Source organism: Rhinoderma darwinii, chromosome 1, assembly GCF_050947455.1.
Source record: "Rhinoderma darwinii isolate aRhiDar2 chromosome 1, aRhiDar2.hap1, whole genome shotgun sequence".
Classification (NCBI taxonomy): Eukaryota; Metazoa; Chordata; class Amphibia; order Anura; family Rhinodermatidae; genus Rhinoderma; species Rhinoderma darwinii.
In genome coordinates this window covers 499,802,177-499,822,478 of record NC_134687.1, presented here as the reverse complement: position 1 = coordinate 499,822,478, position 20,302 = coordinate 499,802,177, and the positions used below count along the sequence as shown (strand labels likewise).

Genomic DNA, 20,302 nt, shown 5'->3' with positions numbered 1-20,302 from the left:
ATATGCCAGAATCAAGATTGTATAATTATTATTATTATCATTATTATTATTATTATCATTATTATTATTTTTATTACTACAGATGGTGCCCTGGATATTGGTGAGCATTTTTCCTAATAAATATTGGATTTGCATTCAAAATAGCCCATTGGCTCTTGGCAGGTTGCACAAAGCACAACCAATTAGATTACAGAGTTTACATTAAAATTAGAGAAAGGAATCAGTAACCTAGTAAATTGCTATGGACAATCTCCACAATTTTTTTACACCCTACGGGCACGGCCAGACGTGGCGGTGTTTTTCCGCTGCAAATGTTGGTGCAGATTTGGGGCATTTACGCAACGAACCTGCACCAACATTTGCATATTTGACAGGTAATTCAGACATTGCAGAAAAGACAGCGGACTTGCCACAGATTTCTGTTTTTGCATTACAAAGGCTGAAATCCGCAGTGAAATTCCGCTTCTTCTTCGCAACAGTCAGTGCATGCTGCGGAGGGAAAATTCCGCACTGCAGTCTATGGTCCGCAGCGGAGTTTTCCGCAACGTCTGAACTACCTTCCCCAAAAATGTAGTGAAACAACTGTAAAAAACGGCCGCAGGAGAATTCCACTGCGGACTGTCCTCAGCGGAATTCCACAGCAATTCCTCCACGTCTGGCCGTGCCCTACTACCGATTCTCCTCCAGTCTGTAAAAGTGCTTCCCAAATAGAAAGAACAAAGCATTTGTCAGGTTCTATTCACACTTGTGTTTAAGGATTTTATCAGGTTTTACGTCTGCCTTTATGATATTTTTGATGTCAAGAAAAATGCAGTCTGTAGAGCTGTCTTTGGCATAAAAAAATACTGGAACCCTGTCGGACCCATTCTATGGATATTTGCCAGTTTCTGCTTGAAAATGGATCCAGCATAGCTGTCATAGCTTTACTACAGAAGCCATGATACTGGGGTTAGCAGAGCTTTAGAAATGGGCACAGGTAGGGGCCAGTAAGCATTTTATCTCTGAGTAGGATATTGTAAAGGATCTGCCAGACACAGCTTCTGTGTCGACACCCATGGGTAATCAGTCTGCACCTGCTCCTATGTCTGTGAGACTGACTCCATCTTCCTAAAGTCAGAACAATACTCCTCAACAGGTCTCTTACCCTGACGTAAGGTCACCAGCTGACTCTCGGCAAAGGCAGTCTTGTCGGTCTCGTCATAAAGGAGCCCGAGAGCAGAAAAGAAAAGATCAACGGAGGAAAGTTCAGGGGCGTCAGGAGCCAAGGAGAAGGCCCATTCTTGGGGCCCGTCCTGGAGCCGGGACATAATTATACCCACCCGCTGGCTCTCAGAACCTGAGGAGTGGGGCTTTAAGCGATAATAGAGCCTACAACTCTCCCGAAAGGAGAAAAAAGTCTTCCGGTCCCCTGAGAACCGGTCAGGCAACTTGAGGTGGGGTTCAAGAGGTGAGGTGGGGGGCACTACCAGGGTAGCATCATGCTGGTTGTCCCTCTGAGCCAGGGCTTGGACCTGTAGGGAGAGGCCCTGCATTTGCTGAGCCAGGGTCTCAAGGGGGTCCAAAGTTGTGTCAGGGACCAGGGTAGACTAGGTATATGGGCCTGTGATTATGTAATGGCGGGGTAGGGAGACAGACAGGTGAGCCCTAATCTACCCGCCACTCAGTCCCTGCCTACTTGCAACGACCCATCCTAGGCGACGGGGTACAACTGGGCGACGGTCCCTACACTCAGTAAGTGCACGACAGACAAACAGGCAAGGGTACACAGAAGCTAGGGAAACGGGGCAGCTGCCCACGGAGACACCGTGAGCAACGAGAGTAGTGAACGAGCCGAGTCAAACCAGGAGTGCACGAGGTACAAAACGCTGAGCAGGAGAGTGGTCAGTAAGCCAAGGTCAATAAAAAGCAAAGGATAAGTAGTTCAAGCAGCAGCATCAGCAGCAGCAGCAGCAGCAGCAGCAGCAGAGCCAGGAAACAAGCAGAGCAGAATCACAGGCAAAGGAGGAACAGGAAAGGCAGGTATAAATAGACAGTGGGCGGGAGCTAGCTCCGTCTGGTCAGGCTGTGATAGGCTCTCCCACTCCTAAGCCTGCCATCCTGAGTGGTGGAAGATGGAGTCATTCTCAAAGACATAGGAGCAGGTGCAGACTGATTACCCACGGGCGTCGACACAGAAGCTGTGTCTGGCAGATCCTTTACAGATATTAGGCAGTTGCTAGAGAGCTATTAATACTGTATGTAAAGCACATTTGAACATAAGTGATTTAGAATGTGTTCACTTTTTCCTTTCTATTTTCTGTACAGTTAAAGGCTATGTACACCTTTAAAATGTTGTTTTTTATAATAAAAATTTATGTTATTGTGTTTGATGCAACTTTCTAAATACTTTTTATTAAAAATTATTTGAACTTTTTGAGATACAGCTGCTTTGTGTCCTGTATACAGAGCAGCTGTATTTTGTTCTGTACCTGTATCCGTCAAGTCAGCGGCACTGACGTGTTCAGTGACAGCGGGTCCGGTGTGTCTCTGACACACAGGATCCATCTGTTATCGATCACATCTAAGTTATAATCTTAAAATGGGAGATCAGACATCACTCCAAAAGTAAAAGAGATCCTTTTATTCCCACACGACGTACCAGCTCAATGTGAGCTTTTCACTGAGCTGAAACATCGCATGTGGGAATAGAAGGATCACTTTTACTTTTGGAATGATGTCTGATCTCCCATTTTTTTTATCAGCAAGGGGTCACTGGACCGTGTCCCTAAGGCATGCACCCACCTACTTATATTTATAATACTCTTGATCTAGTGCTGCTGATATCCATTGAATAAGTTATGAACTTAGATGTGATTGATAACAGCTCAATCCTGCATGTCAGAGAAGCCGTCAGTCCCGCTGATCTGATGGATTCAGGTCTCAGTGCTAAATACAGCTGCTCTCTATACAAGATACAAAGCAGCTGTATCACAAAAAGTTAAAATTATTTTTAATAAAAAGTATTTAGAAAGTTGCGCAAAGCACACCGATACACATTTTTATAAAAAACCAAAAACCAAAAAACAACAACATTTCAAAGGTGTACATAGTCTTTAATTATAGCAGTACATGGATGGAAACGTATGGTTCCCCTGTCAGTATGGGAAATGTTTCCTTGTGAAATGTGAATTTCTACATGAGCTGTATAAAAAGTAATAAATGGAAAAAAAATACTCTTACCAATGCAAGCACCATTGGGAAGCAGCTTAAACCCAGCCGAACATTCACAGCGGTAACTCCCAGGACTGTTTAAGCAATCTGCATTTCTCTGGCAGAAATAATCACCACTGGAGCATTCATCAACATCTACAATTTCAAATAACACCACATTTAGTACTGACACAAATACAAATGTTCTTTCATTATGTTCCAGTCATATCAACACTTTCATTCAGGGCATAATTCAATTCTGTAATTTTTTTTTACAAATCAGAGGTAAAACAGAACACTTCTAGGTCTAAGGCTAGTGAGCCTTAAGCTCACTTAGAGTCAAAACTTTGCTGATGTCTGTACTATGGGACAATAAAAAGATTCACTTTTTTGGAATGCTGATGTCATTGTTCCTCCTTCCTGTGAATCCTTGAGTGGTCTGGAGCTGGCCCATTAGGACGGTCTGTTGCATCCTTACATTCCCTTTTAAAGTGACGGTGGTGCTGTTCCCGTCTCTATTTCTAGAATATCACTGCATTTTTTATCCCTGTGCACATATATCACAGTTTATTATCTCTGTATTGTGACATCACTGTTTTCATTTTCCCAACACTGGGGCATCCCTGTGTTTATTATCCCTGTGGTGAGATATTGTGTAAATTTTCCAGATTCTGCAACATAACTGCAAGATTCTATGCAGAGACACCACTGTGTGCATTTTCAGGGGTATAAGCAAGGCCGGCGTCAGCACCCAGCGAACCCGGGCAAGTGCCGGGGCCCACTACCCTGGGGGGGCACTTGGCCGCCGGGCGCTGATACTGCCGTCATAGCTCTCCTCATGGCTGCCGTCCTGACTTCCCCGAGGAGTCCAGGGGCCAGTCCCCCAGTAAACTTTTAGGGCGTTCTACATATTTTTTCCCTACCCTCCACCCTGCCACGACCGCGCTATTCCTTTAACATCACTTATCTAGCAGACATCTGGCAATAAGCTTATCTGCTAGAACATGCCCCTCCTCTCTCCTGATGCTGCCTGCACTGCCAGAGCGGAGCAGGAGCACCAGAGAGAAGACACCGAGGAGAGGCAGCCATGAGACTGAGGTGAGCGCTGTCTTAAAACAACTGAGCGCCACTCACTGCACTCAGCCTCCTGCCTCCCTGCCCCTTATTAACTTAAAAAAGGCATCACTGATGCTAGGGATTGGGGGGGGGGGGGTTTGGCTGTTAGCGGGGGGGATTTTGGTTGTTAGCAAGGGGGGATTTTGGCTGTTAGCAGGGGAGATTTTGAGTTTTAGCAAGGGGGATTTTGGCTGTTAGGAAAGGGGGATTTGACTGTTAGCAAGGGGGGATTTTGACTGTTTGCAGGGGGGGATTTTGGCAGCAAGCGGGGATTTTGGCTGTTTGCAAGGGGGGTCTAAGCATCACGTTGACTGCAAAGGGCTCTATGGGGGGATTATCTGCAAGGGGGTGTGTGAGCATCTATGACTGCTCAGTGCTCAGAGCCCTCAGCAGTCAGTCAGACCCCCACACTTGCAGTATACTTCTTCCCCATAGATCCCTCAGCAGTCAGTCAGATGCTCAGACCCAGGGCCGGCATCAGCACCCGCTGCCCTTTGGGGGGCACACTTGGCCGCCGGGTGTTTCCTTATGCTCCCTTCATGGCTCCTCCAGGAGCGGAATCCCGGCAAGAGCATTGCCGACGCTCCTGCTGGGGATTCCGCTCCTGGAGGAGCCCCTGACATCACTGTCCATATATGAATTGTGACGTTAAGTGCTCCTCTGGGACCGATATCCGAACTCTCTGGCCGAGTATTCCACTGTTAGAGGGAGGCCCAATGGCGCTATCTAGAGGGAGGGGTGTGTGTGGCACTATTTACAAGGAGGTGTGTGTAGCTTTATCTACAGGGGGGTGTGGCACTATCTACAGGGGGCTGTGTGTGGCATTATCTACAGGGGGATGTGTGTGCCATTATCTACAGGGAGCAGTGTGTGGTAATATCTACAGGGAACAGTGTGTGACATTATCTACAGGGGGCAGTGTGTGGCATTATCTACATGAGGGCAGTGTGTGTCATTATGTACAGGGGCTGTGTGTGGCATTAGCTATAGGAGCTGTGTGAGGCATTATTTACAGGGGGCTGTGTGTGGCAATATCTACAGGGGGCTGTGTGTGGCATTATCTGCAGGGGGCTGTGTGTGCCATTATCTACAGGAGATGTGTGTGGCATTATCTACAGGGGGCTATGTGTGGCATTATTTACAGGGGGCTGTGTGTGGCAATATCTACAGGGGGCTGTGTGTGGCATTATCTACATGAGGGCAGTGTGTGTCATTATGTACAGGGGCTGTGTGTGGCATTAGCTATAGGGGCTGTGTGAGGCATTATTTACAGGGGGCTGTGTGTGGCAATATCTACAGGGGGCTGTGTGTGGCATTATCTGCAGGGGGCTGTGTGTGCCATTATCTACAGGAGATGTGTGTGGCATTATCTACAGGGGGCTATGTGTGGCATTATTTACAGGGGGCTGTGTGTGGCAATATCTACAGGGGGCTGTGTGTGGCATTATCTACAGGGGGCTGTGTGTGGCATTATCTACAGGAGATGTGTGTGTGGCATTATCTACAGGGGCTGTGTGGCATTATCTACAGGGGTCTGTGTGTGGCATTATCTAAAGGGGGCTGTGTGTAGCATTATCCACAGGGGGTGTGTGGAATCATCTACAGGGGATGTGTGTGGCATTATCCATAGGGGGCTGTGTAGGGCATTATCTACAGGGGATGTGTGTGTGGCATTATCCACAGGGGGGTGGGTGTGGCATTATCTACAGGGGGTGTGGCATTATCTACAGAGGGCACTGTATATATGGGAGCATAAACTAGGGGCCTAACCTCTATATGGGGGCATAAACAAGGCCTAAACTTTATATGGGGACACAAACTAGAGGCCTATCTTCTATATGGGGACACAAACTGCCGTTTTACTGCAGCTTTAAGTGAGTTCCCCCGCAAAGGGGCCCACTAAGTCTGTGTTGCCCAAGGGCCCACATAAACCTGGAGCCGGCCTTGGGTATAAGTATATGAGTTAAAGTACTAGCACCTGAGTCTTCTGACCACTATGAATCTTAATATTAATTGTATAGCAGTATTATTTAGACATCATATAGCCATGTTATTAGACTACTTTATGTATGATGCTGTTATTTGGTCACTGTATGTTGAGCACTATATGGTGATATTTACTAAGGTATTGTGTCGCACTGCTACTTAAGTTCTGTACAGTATAATATTATGAAGTGTGTGGTGGCGGAGGCACTGTATAACATTGTTATTTAGGCAACTGTATGTAAATTGTTATTTGGCCAACTTATGGCAATATTATTTGGGCACCATACAATATGGCGCTTATAATTACTCACTGTATCATATGGTTATTTAAACACTGCATGACTGCAACCCATATGGTGTACACAACTAATTACAGTACTATCAATTAGATGTGAAGTTGCAGAGACCTGTTACAGATTTTGCATTGGGACCACACAATTTTGATGGAGTTACACCTCTGATGGAAGTTTTAGTTTGTAGGAAAGATGGATACTTAGGTTCACCATGCAAACTGCTGTTCAAACAAATGTTTTTATTGGGAGAAATTATACATCATAGCTTATTGTGCGCATGATAAAGAGCATTACAATTTAATGTATTTAATCATACTCCTCAAGTGTACCACTTTTAGTAGCACCCTATCGAATTTTGTACCACCCAAGTCAAGTGGTGACAGTTACAGCTTTCTCCACTTCAAACAATCATAACTTGGCTGAAGAAAACAAACAGGCTAAATGGCAGAAGCCCTATGTGTTTTAGGCATTGAGACATGACACCCTGTATGGATAATACTGAGATGACGTCCAAATGCAAATGTTTGAAGCTTGAACGCTGCAATAGTTTAAGTCCATTACAATAAATGCTATAATGTGATCCTTTGACCTTCAGTCATCAGCCAATTTGACTAATAGACGACAATCACAGAGCTACTATGATTGGCTAAAGACGTTCTAGTAATGCTGTGATGAGCGGTGAGCTTGAGTCCTGTTTTGTGAGTTTTCTCCCAATTTCTGAATTCTAATATCAGTTTCGACATTGTATTCTCATCGATATGGCTGACCGTTACTAGTTATTGATTTTAACCAACTAAAATCACTACCAAAGTATATATATTTTGCATTATAAAAAAGAAAAAACAAATAAATCATAAACATATTAACATTTGGTCTATTTATAAACAATGAAACTTTCATTGATGAACTTACCTTCACAAACTAAAAGTAAATCATTGTAGCTAAATCCTGTTGGGCATTCACAACGGAAACTGCCTATCTGATTAATGCATACCCCGTTTGCACAAATTCCAGGGATCTCTTTACATTCGTCAATGTCTAGAAAATAAAATAACAATTGTAGAAATAAATCATGAAATAGGAAAACGGATTATGTTAAAATTTTATATATTCCATTCTGGTATCTTACCTACAGCTTTACCAGTGTGTATATCGAAGGTGAATCCAGGGATTGTTCCACAAAGATTTCTGAAATTAACTTTAGGTCAAGTGAAAGAAAAAGTTATTAATAAGATTATTTTTTAGCAGAATAAATACAATTGCAAAGATAACAATGTTAATAACAATTCAGTTATGTGCAAATAAATTTTTCAGGAACATTTCCCTCTAATTGTCTACTTCTGTCAAGTTGTTAAAATTCTATTTCGCAGTTTCCTAATAACATTGGTTCCAAAGAAAGCTGGGCCACACAGGCAGTATGGCCACCTTGTATCTTCCTTATGGCTTGTCATCCAGCATTCTTAATCCAGTGGAAATGAGGTTCTTGTTCAGTGTTGTAATTCAATAAATATCTACACACACCCAACTGCCACCCAACCGGATTTTGTACAATGCGATATAGCTATCAGCATCCTGATCTGTTTTCGAAAGGTTAAGTTGAATACCATCTTGTAGGATGCAGGATCCATTAGTGATCCACTGTATTGGACAAAATAGGGCTAGGGTTTCATTTCTTTGTATAATTAAGCAAAAAAGTAGTCTGGAAATTTTCTAATATCTACACATGGATTTTTGTGAATTTGTTTCACTCGTTCACCACCACAAATATTCCCATAGGGCACTTTAAAGGATCAGAGTCATGTCTTTATAAACAGGGACTTTAAAAAAAAAAAAAGGAAAAAAAAGAGTAATATTGAAACTTCCTCTCCTTCATGAAATTACAACTTCCTTTTTGCATCTTAAATAATTTTTGTAGACTAATAAACAGGTCTCTTAAAGTCGTCTGACAGAACGAAGTCGTGTCTGCACCATGGGGATCTTTAAAGACTTTAGCACAAAATGTTTCCAGGCCGCCATTGGTTACAATTTAAAAAAAAAAAAATCAGCAGAGTTGGCAAGCATTTTGCCTCTAAGCATTACAGCTTTCAAAATGCTCTCTTACTCCATGCTGACAATTAATTTACAAAATCCATTACTGTAATTACAGAGTTATGTCTTGATCTGAGTTGCATGAAGAATGTGTTTCCTATAAAGAGGTATTTCTCAATTTGTAGGGATGGCTGCAACAGCATCCTGCAGCTCAGGGTTTACTGCCAACCCTTCAGTCATTGCTGTGGAATTTTAATAGATTCAATGTACAGTGTGTGTACATGTATGGAAATGATGACCATAAATCTATTCATTTGGTCTGGATTTAGACCATAAAGACATTAACTGTGCTGTTATTAGCAATAAAAGACTCAGATGTTCTTTGAAAGCTGAAAGCAATGAAAATGATGTTCGTATCTATTATATACTATGTGTTCTCAGCAAAGGACGCTATCATTTTGCTTGCTATTAAATTACAATCATTTACCACAGGGCTTCTCAATTTAGTATTTGACAGCCAGAACATGGTGGTGCCTGGGCCTCATTACCAGTGGTTGCAGACCAAGGCAAAATTAAAAATATTCACCTTTATTTGTCTCCTGAACCAAGTATACAGTAACATTAACATAAGCACAAAAATACCCTTCTTTGTTATGCTTTTTTTTGGTACAAATTCCAAAATTAAATGATGCAACAAATATGCTTTGTCTAAATCAAACCTTAGTAGGTGCAGTTTTTCGCCCCGAATTCCCTGCGGCGCACACGGCGGATACGTTGCGTGCTTTTACGCAGCGTATCTGCCCCATGTGAACACGGCCTAAAACTACGTTTTTGATGCGTGATGTGTAAAAAATAATAAACAAATATAAAAACAAAAAGTCAAGGATTTGATCTATCCCATTCAGTTTGCATTAATTTCATAATACCTCAGTTGGCAACAATTTGCATCTGTTTGACAACATTAGATTAAATCGATTTGGGATTAGAGAACTGGTATATAAAATTCATCTATTTTTCAATCTGTAACGTATCGCTATAACTGTAATAGGATATGCTTTTGCGATGCAACATTTTTCTGAATTATTTTGCTTTTGTCCTGAACAGTGAGTTTTCAACACTTCTGCATTTGGCAAGGTCATAACCTATATATTGCTTGGCACAGTTGGCATATTACACTGCAAAGAACAAAGATTATACACTTAGAAGATAAAAATAGTATTCATTTTACTTGGCTAATACTATATGATTAATAGACATCTGAAGAGCCCAGAACAAAGAAGATGAAGAGTGGAAATGTTAAAGACAGATATGGAGTATGAGCTTATTTACAACACATACTGTACCTGTTCCAGGAGTTGGACACGGTTCACAAGGCTTACTCCAAGCTTTGCCGATATTATATGTACAGCAACACATCTTTTTTGTGACATTAAAGGGCAGTTCATTCTCACACATGGTTCCATTGTAAGTCCTATAACAATAACTCTTCCTCATATCTGTAATAAATGATAACACATTTTCTCATATGTCATTGAACCTCATTTTGAAATTAGGAACAGTTCATAAACTCGTCTTAAAATTTAAGCACAATTCTCTTCTCAGGTAACTACATAAATCATTCTTAGGTGGAAATACTCTTGATGGCATATCTCTAGGTTTTATGATCAGTGGGGGGTCTGACCTCTGGGACCCTCACCGTTTCTGAGAATGAAGGGTTTGCAGCGCTGGTTTAGTGCTCACTCCTCTTCAAAGTTTTTTGCCTGCATGGCAGTGCTCCTAGCCACCGTCTGTGCAGGGTTACTGCAGCACTGCCCATTCACCTAAAGTTAACGATTACCCATCACTCTTTGGGATAGGAAAACCCAGTTAATGCAGCAATTCACATATTTACAGGTTTCACCTTGTCACAAATTTTGTGTTAAATATGATACAAAAAAAATTGCATCAGCACCATAGATTTAGCATTCAGCCAATTTAATAAAATAACGTATTTCACCTTTTCTTTAAACACCATCTTTAGTAATTTTCAAAATACTAATTTAGGAACAGAAATGGTTTGGGGTCATTCATGCTTTGCTATTGCAGCAGATATTGAGTAGATTGCTCAATACTGATATTGCCGAAATCCAGTTTATTATTATTGGGGAAACTGTACTTGAAATATGATGTTAAATGTGGTTGATATTTGATCATCTGTCCTCTCTCATATTCTCCTATGTACAACAACAGAACTTTTTCATGCTGTTGCTATCACTTGGCCTTTCTTCCTTGACCTATCAGAGTTGTTTGCATGATGGATCAGCTGACACATTTTATTAATTTCTATGGGGCAATGTGGACAAACCCTTGAGGGTCCTAAACATTTTTTTTAATATTATTATTATTGTTATTATTATTATTATTATTATTATTATTATTATTATTATTATTATTATTATTATTATTATTATTATTATTATTATATGCTGTATGTATATGCCTATGCCAGGACATAAGCATATAAGTCATATTAAAAGCATCCATTGTCTACATTGTTGGCTGCTTATAGAGATGTTGAAAATTATACACATTAGAAATAGACTGTGTTCATATGTTGCACTTTCTGGCCAGACATTACACTGTAATGAATGAGATTTTATTAAATCCTATTTACAAAGTGTGATTGATGAGTGTAATTTAGTAGCTTACCCATACAGTTGTGCCCACCATTGACCTGCATATACTCTGGAGGGCATATGCACGTAAAGTTCCCCAAAGTATTGTAGCATATTCCTGGACCACAGACTCCGGGATTAGTGACACATTCATCAATATCTAAAAATGAATACAAGAGTAATTTAATATTAAGAAGAAGAAAAAAATAATAAAAAAAAATTATGTAGAATAAAAGTGGGTAATAAATACAGAGGTTTTCATTTAATTGAGCGTCATGGAAGTAGATAATTATCGACAGTGTATTTGTAGTATATATTTATGTGTCAGTTGTTTTACATTTTTAAAATTGCCATTTTGTAAGTATTTTTATAGCCCTATGTGAAATGTCTATAGTACAGTATATTGAAACAGGGTGTCATCAGAAAAATCAATCATGTGTAAATGTGCCCAAAGACCATAGTAAAGATTTCTAGTTATGACTAGGACAACATCTATCATCGTTATTCATTTATATTTGCACTTACCTTCACATATACGGGTTTCCTCACTGAGGTAGTAACCTTGTGGACATTCACACTGGAAGCTTCCAAATGTATTTATACAATTACCACCTTGGCACAGACCTGGTAACTCTTGGCACTCATCAATATCTGAAGAATATTGATAAAGAATAAATTTAATCCAATAATAAAAAAAACAAAAAACATACGTGAAATGGTTGCTGAAATGCTGAAAAAGGATTGTCCGGGATTAGAAAAAAGATATTTTTTCCAGAAACAGCGCCGCTCTTGTCTATGTATTGTGTCAGGTTTTATAGCTAATCCCCACTCAAGTAAATTGGGCCGAGCTGCAATATCAGACAGAACCCATTGACAAATGAGTTGCTTCTGGGGAAAAATAAATATTTTTTCCTCATCCCGGACAACCTGTTTTAGACTTAATTTTCAATGTATCATCTAATAATTATATTTTAGATTTAGAAAAACCACAGCTCTAATTTGTTCACATTGGCAGGATCATTAGACTTTACATTATCACTTATTTTATGATATAGGTTTAAGGTGGGCATTCTGCTACTTTTCTGTGCATTATATGGTAGAAGTATCTGTGGATTGAGTAAAGCCGGCTCTTCACGCAAAAAGGGCACACTGGATGGACCTGTAGGTTCTTTTCTACCGCTAAATTGTCTGTTTCAAGCTGTTTATCCTACTGGAGCCATTAGTATGATTTTACTTTGTGCATGTTTTCTTCTGTGGTATTGCCCAAGATAAGGGTTTTTAGTACCCACCATTCAGACATATCCTGCTGTTCTACAAGCTTCCCTAGGCAGCGAGCTAACACATGCAATAAACTCTATATAAATAATATGTCTGTAAAAATGATATAAATAATATAAACATCTTCCACATAATAACTGAAGATGATGGTATTTGGTGTAATAGTAGTGATGTTTAATTTATGAAGGCCAATAAGACTGGTTTAACATTGCATTCTGGCCTCAACTCCTGGACTCGTGCAGTTCTACTGAACTGATCTTGGATCATCATAGAAGCAGTAGACGCACAAAGACTGGGTTTTGCAGCACTATATGAACCCTATATATGGACTGAAACTGGCCTAAGACACAGGTCACTAACCAAATTTTATGAAGTCTCTCACCTCTGCATAAGAGAAAGTTCTAAATACATAAAAAGATGTAAGTCTCCCCGCTAAGGCTTACAGATATTTCCCCTCACCCAAATGCAAACACAATTCTCTCATAACATGAACTGAGCAACTTTTTTGGATTCATCTCTTTTATCCACAAGTATAAGGATTATGCAGTCCAAAAAGTCTATTTGTTTTAAGCTAACTTTCCATGCTGTATAGCATTCAGCCCTCGTATAGCTAGTTATAAAAGGTATTTAGTCAGCATTTTAGTGAGTATTTTGCATCAGTATTTGTAAGCCAAAGCCAGGAATTGGTGTAAAATATGGATGGCATGGATCTTTCTACTACACTTATATGTGCTTCTGTTTTACCCCTGGTTTTGACTTATAAATACTCATGCAAAATACTGACCAAAATATCCAAGTATGAAAGTGTCAATGATACAATGGTATTATCATATGCTTTTGATTGTAAACATTAAATGGCTTTTTCAACAGTTGGAAAGTTCCTTGAAGATCCTCCAAATAGATAAACAATAAAGTAGTAATAATAATTTAAAAAAAGAGCTGTAATATCACCATAGTGTAATATTATGTAATAATCAACCATAGTGACGTGACATCATGACTGACTACCACAGTCACATGACATGACATCATTATAGTTGACTTCATGGCATCAAGCTCATCACACTGGAGTATCTGGGATCCAAGAAGGTTGATGCAGAGGAATGGACGTGAGTTTTAAAGGTAAGTTTATCTCAAATTAAACTTAAGGTGTTTTCCGTGTTGAAAAAAAATATATACATTGCCGTTTAAAAAAATCTTTTACAACGAAAACAAATTGTGTCATCACGTTCATGACTAGTTAACTTGTACTTATCATTATAGTATATTGTATTCATTATATTTAGAATATTGTATTTATTTTCCATTATCTTCATAAGGTTAACATATTTTACACCATTATACAGAGAATTCTCTTACTATGTCTATTCCCATGTGGACTCATCATAATTTAAAATTCTGGTCTCAGGTACTCACACGCATTCTAGAGACAATTTCATCGGAAGTCAAATTTGTTGATATGAATGACGATTAATCAATTATTTTACAAAAATCCTTACCTTCTAAAAGAATTGTAATAGGGTTAGGTCTGAATCCTTCTCCACCAGGGCACAATGTATTATATTCAGCTGGAAACAAAAACTGTGATTTAGTATATAATTGATCGTTATTATAAATGTATGTTATGCAGTATGTGAATAATGTTTTTTAGTCTCTATAATGCTAGCATTTTCACTAGGACAAAATGGCATTGTAAAGTACTTAAAGCCGAACCACAGACCCGAAAGGCCAAATTAAATCTTTATCATCACAATATTTGTACAGTATATCGTAAATCCATTCACACCCCACAAAGCACATAAGCATGAAATTAGTTCTTACAGCTGTTAACTGGTGGGCATATCTCACAAGGGTTTCCCCATGCCCTTCCAAGAGTGCAGCAGCATGTTGATCTGCTTACTCCAACACCAATCTCTGTACTACATGAGGTGGTGGTTCCATCTCCACGAGGTCCATGGTTCAGATAACAATTACCCACTCTTGTATCTGAGAAGAAATAGAAATGATGTTACTGTAGAATTAATGAAGAATTATAGAGCTTACAATGTCTGAATGCTGCACAGTTTCTGAATTACTGCCCCCTTTCTGCAGTTATTATTTGGTATATATAACTTTTCAGGATTAGGAGAACATTTTATTAGACACCATAGTGAATGAATAGGTCTGATTGTCTGAAAGTTTCCCTTACTGTGTGACTTTTGGGTTTGAAGGCTAACCGTAATACTTGAAAGTATGAGTATAAATAATATTACTGTACTAAACTATTTGTCATAGTTTGGTATTACTCCAGGTCAACTTGTGAACAATGTTCTAATTAAATGTAAGCTTTTAAAGCATGCCAAATGCTCAGCGTCTGCTTCTATTCGGATTTAAATTGGTTAGCATAAAAATGATGACATCTGGGCAGGTCAAGAGATCAGTCATTAAGAGCAAATCCATCCAAACACAGAGCTGGCAAACCAGAACGACTGAATTTAGACAGACAAACAAATTGGCTACAATATGAGTCCTCAAGTGTTGGAAAGTTTTTGTATGTCGTGGCATTGCAGAATGCCTAGTTAAACAAAAGCAGGTGTGCACATTTTCATTTAATAGAAACCCTCCAGTATTATAATTTTCTACTAGTTTTCCTAGATAGAATTGATACTTTTAAAAATAGGCATGGGCCTAAGCCTGAGATTATAGTTGCATGTATATCTGCAGTTGTCATGTGTGTAGTCTCATCCTTGCCATGTATGTTCGTCTTAAAATGTAACTAAACTTTTGAAACATATTTTTTATTGACAAAATAGAAAATACACAGTAGGATATTGAACCATAAGGTTCATCAGAGATGTTACAGAATAGGAATGTACAAAATGTATCAGGAACAATAGCTAAAACAAAATTCCATAGCAGTACACATTAGCAAGTTTACAAAAATAAACCATTATACGTTCCAATAATACATACATGTGTATATAAAGAAGAGTAAGGACATGCTGAGGTTTATTATAAAAAGAAAGAAAAAGCCAAACAAAAACAAACCTGAACAAAAACAAAACTCGTAACTAAACTTTTAAAAAGGTCATAATGACATGTCAGAAGTTTTGATCGGTGGGGATCCAAGCACTGAGACACCCACTGATCGCTAAAATGAAGCAGTAAAAGTGCTCGGGTGATTACTGTGCCTTTTCGATACGGATCAACTTTCCTTGGAGCGGTGTACAAGCTCAATAGAAAGTCCATGCGTCTGTACACTGCTCGCTCTGCTTTTCGAGGAAAACCGGTCAGAGACGAAGCTGCACAGTGCTCTCCCAATCGCTTCTGCTGCTTCGTTTTAGCGATCGGTGGGGGTCTCAGTGATAGGATCCCCACCGATAAAAACTTCTGACATGTCACTATGTTTTTGAAAGTTTAGTTTCCCTTTAAATTATATTTCCATTTTTTTGTTCAAAGTTTCTTGAAGTGTTCTGTTTAGAGAACACTATGAATCCATCTCAGGTAAAGAGAAACTTCTAACAAAAATGTCAGTGTTGTCCATATCAACCAATCTTATCACTGCTCTGGAAAAATAAAAGACTGAATCTGTTTTGTTACCCTTAAACACTAAAACATTTGTATGCAGGTTTTATGCATAGGCCTATGTTTTTCCCATATGAACCATGCTTTTAGTCTCTGTTGAAATAAAAGGAAACCCTATGAAGAGTTAGCATTTATAGCTCTCCTGGTAATGGAGGTTTCATGCACTCTCTACAGCTTTACCTTACCTACACAGCCCACACCAGTAGGATTAAGCTGAAAGTCAGGTGGACAGTTACATTCATATCTTCCAGGAGTATTAACGCAGAAGCCATTAACACAGTTGATCGGATCTGCACATTCATCCACATCTGCGGAAAACAATTGTAGATAAAGTTATATTAATTTGCATTTGAAATAAATATAAATGATTTAATGTATCTGTGGTTTTTGATAAATTCTAAGTTCACTTAATAGTCAACTTAATGGCAGCTGTAAGGTTTCTGTACGGATAAAACATGTCACCTTGTCTTTCTGGCAGCTGCTCTTTTTCAATAAGGGTACTTGACTACCATTGGGAAATTGGGAAATACCTCGACTTTGTGCTGTATCTTTTGTGTCTGGTGTGTTATGTCTTTACTTGCTATGACTAAGGGCCACTTGGGCCTGAAACCGGTCAGCTTCTGTTCTATGTGTTGTCCCTGATTTTATGGAACCTCAATAAAAGCCGCATTTTGTTCAATATTTTGATGCTGGAACCTTCTTGCCTTTTCTGCTACAATTTGATGCAGTCCTGCACCCTCCGCGCATCTACTTGGTTGGTGAGCTGGATAAAAATTAACTGTTTCTGTTATTTCTTTATAGCTCATTTGTTAGTTGTCCTAACCTATAGTTTATTGGCTGAACTCCTGCATGGCTAGATAAACCAGATAATGAATTGAACACAACTGGCATATTTGGTGTGGCCACCCAAACTCTGGCTCCATGTTCCTGAATCTATGTGTTTCTAGGCTGTGAGTTCCAGTATCTCCAAGTTCTTAAAGTCCAAGATCTTGTGTAATGGCAGGAAGGAGGTGAAGGGAACAAGTGAGCCCTAATCTACCCACCGCCCTGTCCCTGCCTACTTGCAACGACCCGCCCTAGGCGACGGGGTACAACTTGGCGGCGGTCCCTACGCTGTCTAAGTGCAAGGAGTACAAACAGGGAACACGCAAGGGAATACAGGCCCACGGAACGCCGCGAGGAAACGGAGCGGTGAATGAGCCAGTCAGGATCAGGAAGTAGTGGAGTATACAAACGGGAGCACGGAGCAGAAGCAAGCCAGGGGCAGAGCAACGCAGGATAAACGGAACTGAAGCAAGGCAGAAGCACGGCAGAAGCAGGCTGGAGCAAGGCAGCAGTGGGGCCAGGAATCCAAGAAGAATAACAAGCAAGGAGGAAGAGAAAACGGCAGGTATAAATGGACAGGGGGCGGAGCTAACTCTGACTGACCAGGCCGCGATAGGCTCTCCCACTCCTGAGCCTGCCACCCTGATTGGTGGGAGCAGGTGTCAGTCTCAGAGGTCTGGCCTCAGGTGTCGACTGATTAATCCTGGGAGTATACCCAGACGTAGTGCCTGGCAGATCCTTTACATCTTGTGTATCAATAGTCCTGTTTCCAACTCAATCTCAGTGTTCCCTAGCTTTGTGTTCCTGAATCTCCATATTTCTGAATGTCTATTCCAAGTGCTTTGTCTTTCAGAGACTCTGTGTTACTGTGGCTCTCTGTTTTGTTCTAGCATAATGTTACAATAGCTCTGTGACCTGAGTATTCTGTGGTTCGGTAGTATTCGGAGTAACTTGGGTATCTGGTATATTCTTTTCCCTGGTTATTATGTCTCCAGTTCATTACTATGAACAGTCATCTGTCAACATTTCTGTAAGTTATACCATTACAAAGCCAAATAATCTTGTCAAACTCTCATGGAAACTCTTTAAGATGCAACATTTGTAGAATGTGAAGAAAAAAAACAACTAAATTGGTTATCTATGCAGTGGTTATACCATTCTTCATGTTTAAGCATCAGCGATAAGAAGTTAAATTAGGTTGTGATCCTCTTCTGAGCATGTGCCAGAAATGGGAAGCCCATAGTTGTTTGACTCTACGGCACTGCCTAACTTCTTCATTGATCTGTCCAATGTGGTTTATGTTTCACAGTTTTAACTTAAACTATTATTAAAAGGTATACCAGAGAATAACAATAAAGAAAACTAACAGGTATTAAAACATACCACAGTTGCTAAGAAGTTAGTTATTGGAAGTAGCAATATAAAGAACAAACAATGGCAATGTCAAACTATAAGGGAAAAAAAAATTCAGACTTAGCCTTCGGGCAGACAGGTTTAATCCCAGCCCATCTTATTTTTATCTTCAGCCCACAAAATTAGACCATTTTATATGTTACATACCTGTGCAATTTCCTCCTGAATGGTCCAACTCATAACCATCATCACAGACGCACTGGAACATTCCTGGAAGATTCCGGCAGGTTCCAAACACACAAATATTCTCAAAATAACACTCGTTAATATCTAAAATAAGTAAAATAAAATAATGTTACTTATGCCTTAAGCTGTTCATCTCAAATGAAAGTTTGCAAGCACAGGCTAGTGCATACCCTCTTGCAATTTCTTTATCTCCTTTACTCTCCTTCCCTATTTTTATCCTGTTTCCGCAGGCATATTTCCTATATAAAGTTTTACTGATGTGGGTGTAACATATCTCTTGCACATAGTCTGCATATAAAAAGCAGCAGAAACATTGTAGATCAATTAACTTGATAGGTTGTACCAAGCAAGAAATAAAAATGTGTTTATGTCATTTCAATCCCAGTCGGCTCATCACTAATTAATGGGTAGAAATATAAATTTGGTTTATGATTTTGAACCATAAAACTAACAAGAAAATGACACTGAGTACTCTCATCTCCCAGGTATGATATTGTATCCAAGCTATAGTCTCATCTACTAAAGGAGCCATCTTGACACACAAATCTGCTTTGCAGTGAAAAAGATTCAACCCACAGTGTAATGAAAACAAACACACAAAAAAAAAAGATTTGGAAAATTACTTTTGAGATCAAATGTACTTTGTCTATTTGTAAATGTCTAAGTGGGATCAAATATTGTATTACTCTACCTACTGCTCCCAGGTTGATGTCCTTCCAAGGCTTTCATGTAAATTCTATTTATAAAAGGTCAATCTAAGTGTTAAGTAGTTGGAAGTAAAAGAAATCATGGACTTACCTTGGCAGGATTTGCTGTCTGGAGCTGGAGTGAAGCCCATCTCACATTCACATCGAAACGAGCTGGGGATATTCAAACATTGTCCATTCTCACACAGATTAACATTTTCCGCACACTCATCAACATCTGTACGTGACAAGAAGAAATGGTGACCTGCTACATTCCACCCTCAAACACTGTTTTCAACAGGAAGATTAAGGCAAATGGCCAGTGACCAAACACCATGACCTGAAACACAACACCTCTTGCTATTTTTCAAAATCGAATACGTGTACACATGTATAGTAAATCTGATCTTCAACAATAATTTGTTTTTGGCAGCATATTTGGCTCTGGTTTTACGTAAAGCAAGCTAGTATAGCAGTTAGTCCCATCATTTAAAGTAATAGTTCTTTGATAGATATCAGGAAAAGTTTTCATATATATTTGAAAGTTAAAGTCATAATTCTCCATTAATTAACAATTGTAAGCTCATGCAGAATTGTGCATCTTTATGTATATTTTCCTTACCATTTTTACTTTGGTTTTTAACTTATTTTTCAGCTTGTTTTTACTTATTTTGTCTTGTTCTATTTCATAAATTGATTAGACAAGCTGATGGCTTCTAGCTAGGTCTGACTGGCTGATTCATGAAAGAGCACTAGGGTGTACTAAGGGATCATCACAGATGGCCTGGCACTCGATGTTTGTGACCACCATATATCTTAATAAATTCTTTATAGCAGTATCAATTTAAAAATGCATAGCACTGTATTAAGATGACTTTACATATGAAGTTGTATTTGATCACTATTTGTTGGTATTACTTGAACAGTTATTGGTGGTGTTTACTTGGTGGGGTTTGTGTGGCACTCCTACACTGTACTTAGGCCATGTACTGTACGGTATATTATTTTTGCAAAGTGGTACTGGTTTTGCTGGTTTTGGTACTGTACACCATTGTTGTTTAGAAAACTTTATGGAAGTGTTATT

The 20,302-nt window shown here is 39.4% G+C and overlaps 1 protein-coding gene across 1 annotated transcript in view; it reads right to left on the bottom strand.

The window, feature by feature from the left end:
- Positions 1-20,302, bottom strand: part of FBN2 (fibrillin 2) — a 261,472-nt gene that overhangs the window by 57,113 nt on the left and 184,057 nt on the right. Inside the window, exons 34-44 of the mRNA XM_075835832.1 lie at positions 19,331-19,456; positions 18,494-18,616; positions 16,294-16,416; positions 14,366-14,530; positions 14,044-14,112; positions 11,792-11,917; positions 11,301-11,426; positions 9,956-10,108; positions 7,714-7,782; positions 7,497-7,622; positions 3,220-3,345 (exon numbers count right to left, since the gene is read on the bottom strand). Of these exons, the coding sequence (XP_075691947.1) occupies positions 3,220-3,345; positions 7,497-7,622; positions 7,714-7,782; positions 9,956-10,108; positions 11,301-11,426; positions 11,792-11,917; positions 14,044-14,112; positions 14,366-14,530; positions 16,294-16,416; positions 18,494-18,616; positions 19,331-19,456 (1,332 nt within the window). The remainder of the gene's footprint in view (positions 1-3,219; positions 3,346-7,496; positions 7,623-7,713; positions 7,783-9,955; positions 10,109-11,300; positions 11,427-11,791; positions 11,918-14,043; positions 14,113-14,365; positions 14,531-16,293; positions 16,417-18,493; positions 18,617-19,330; positions 19,457-20,302) is intronic.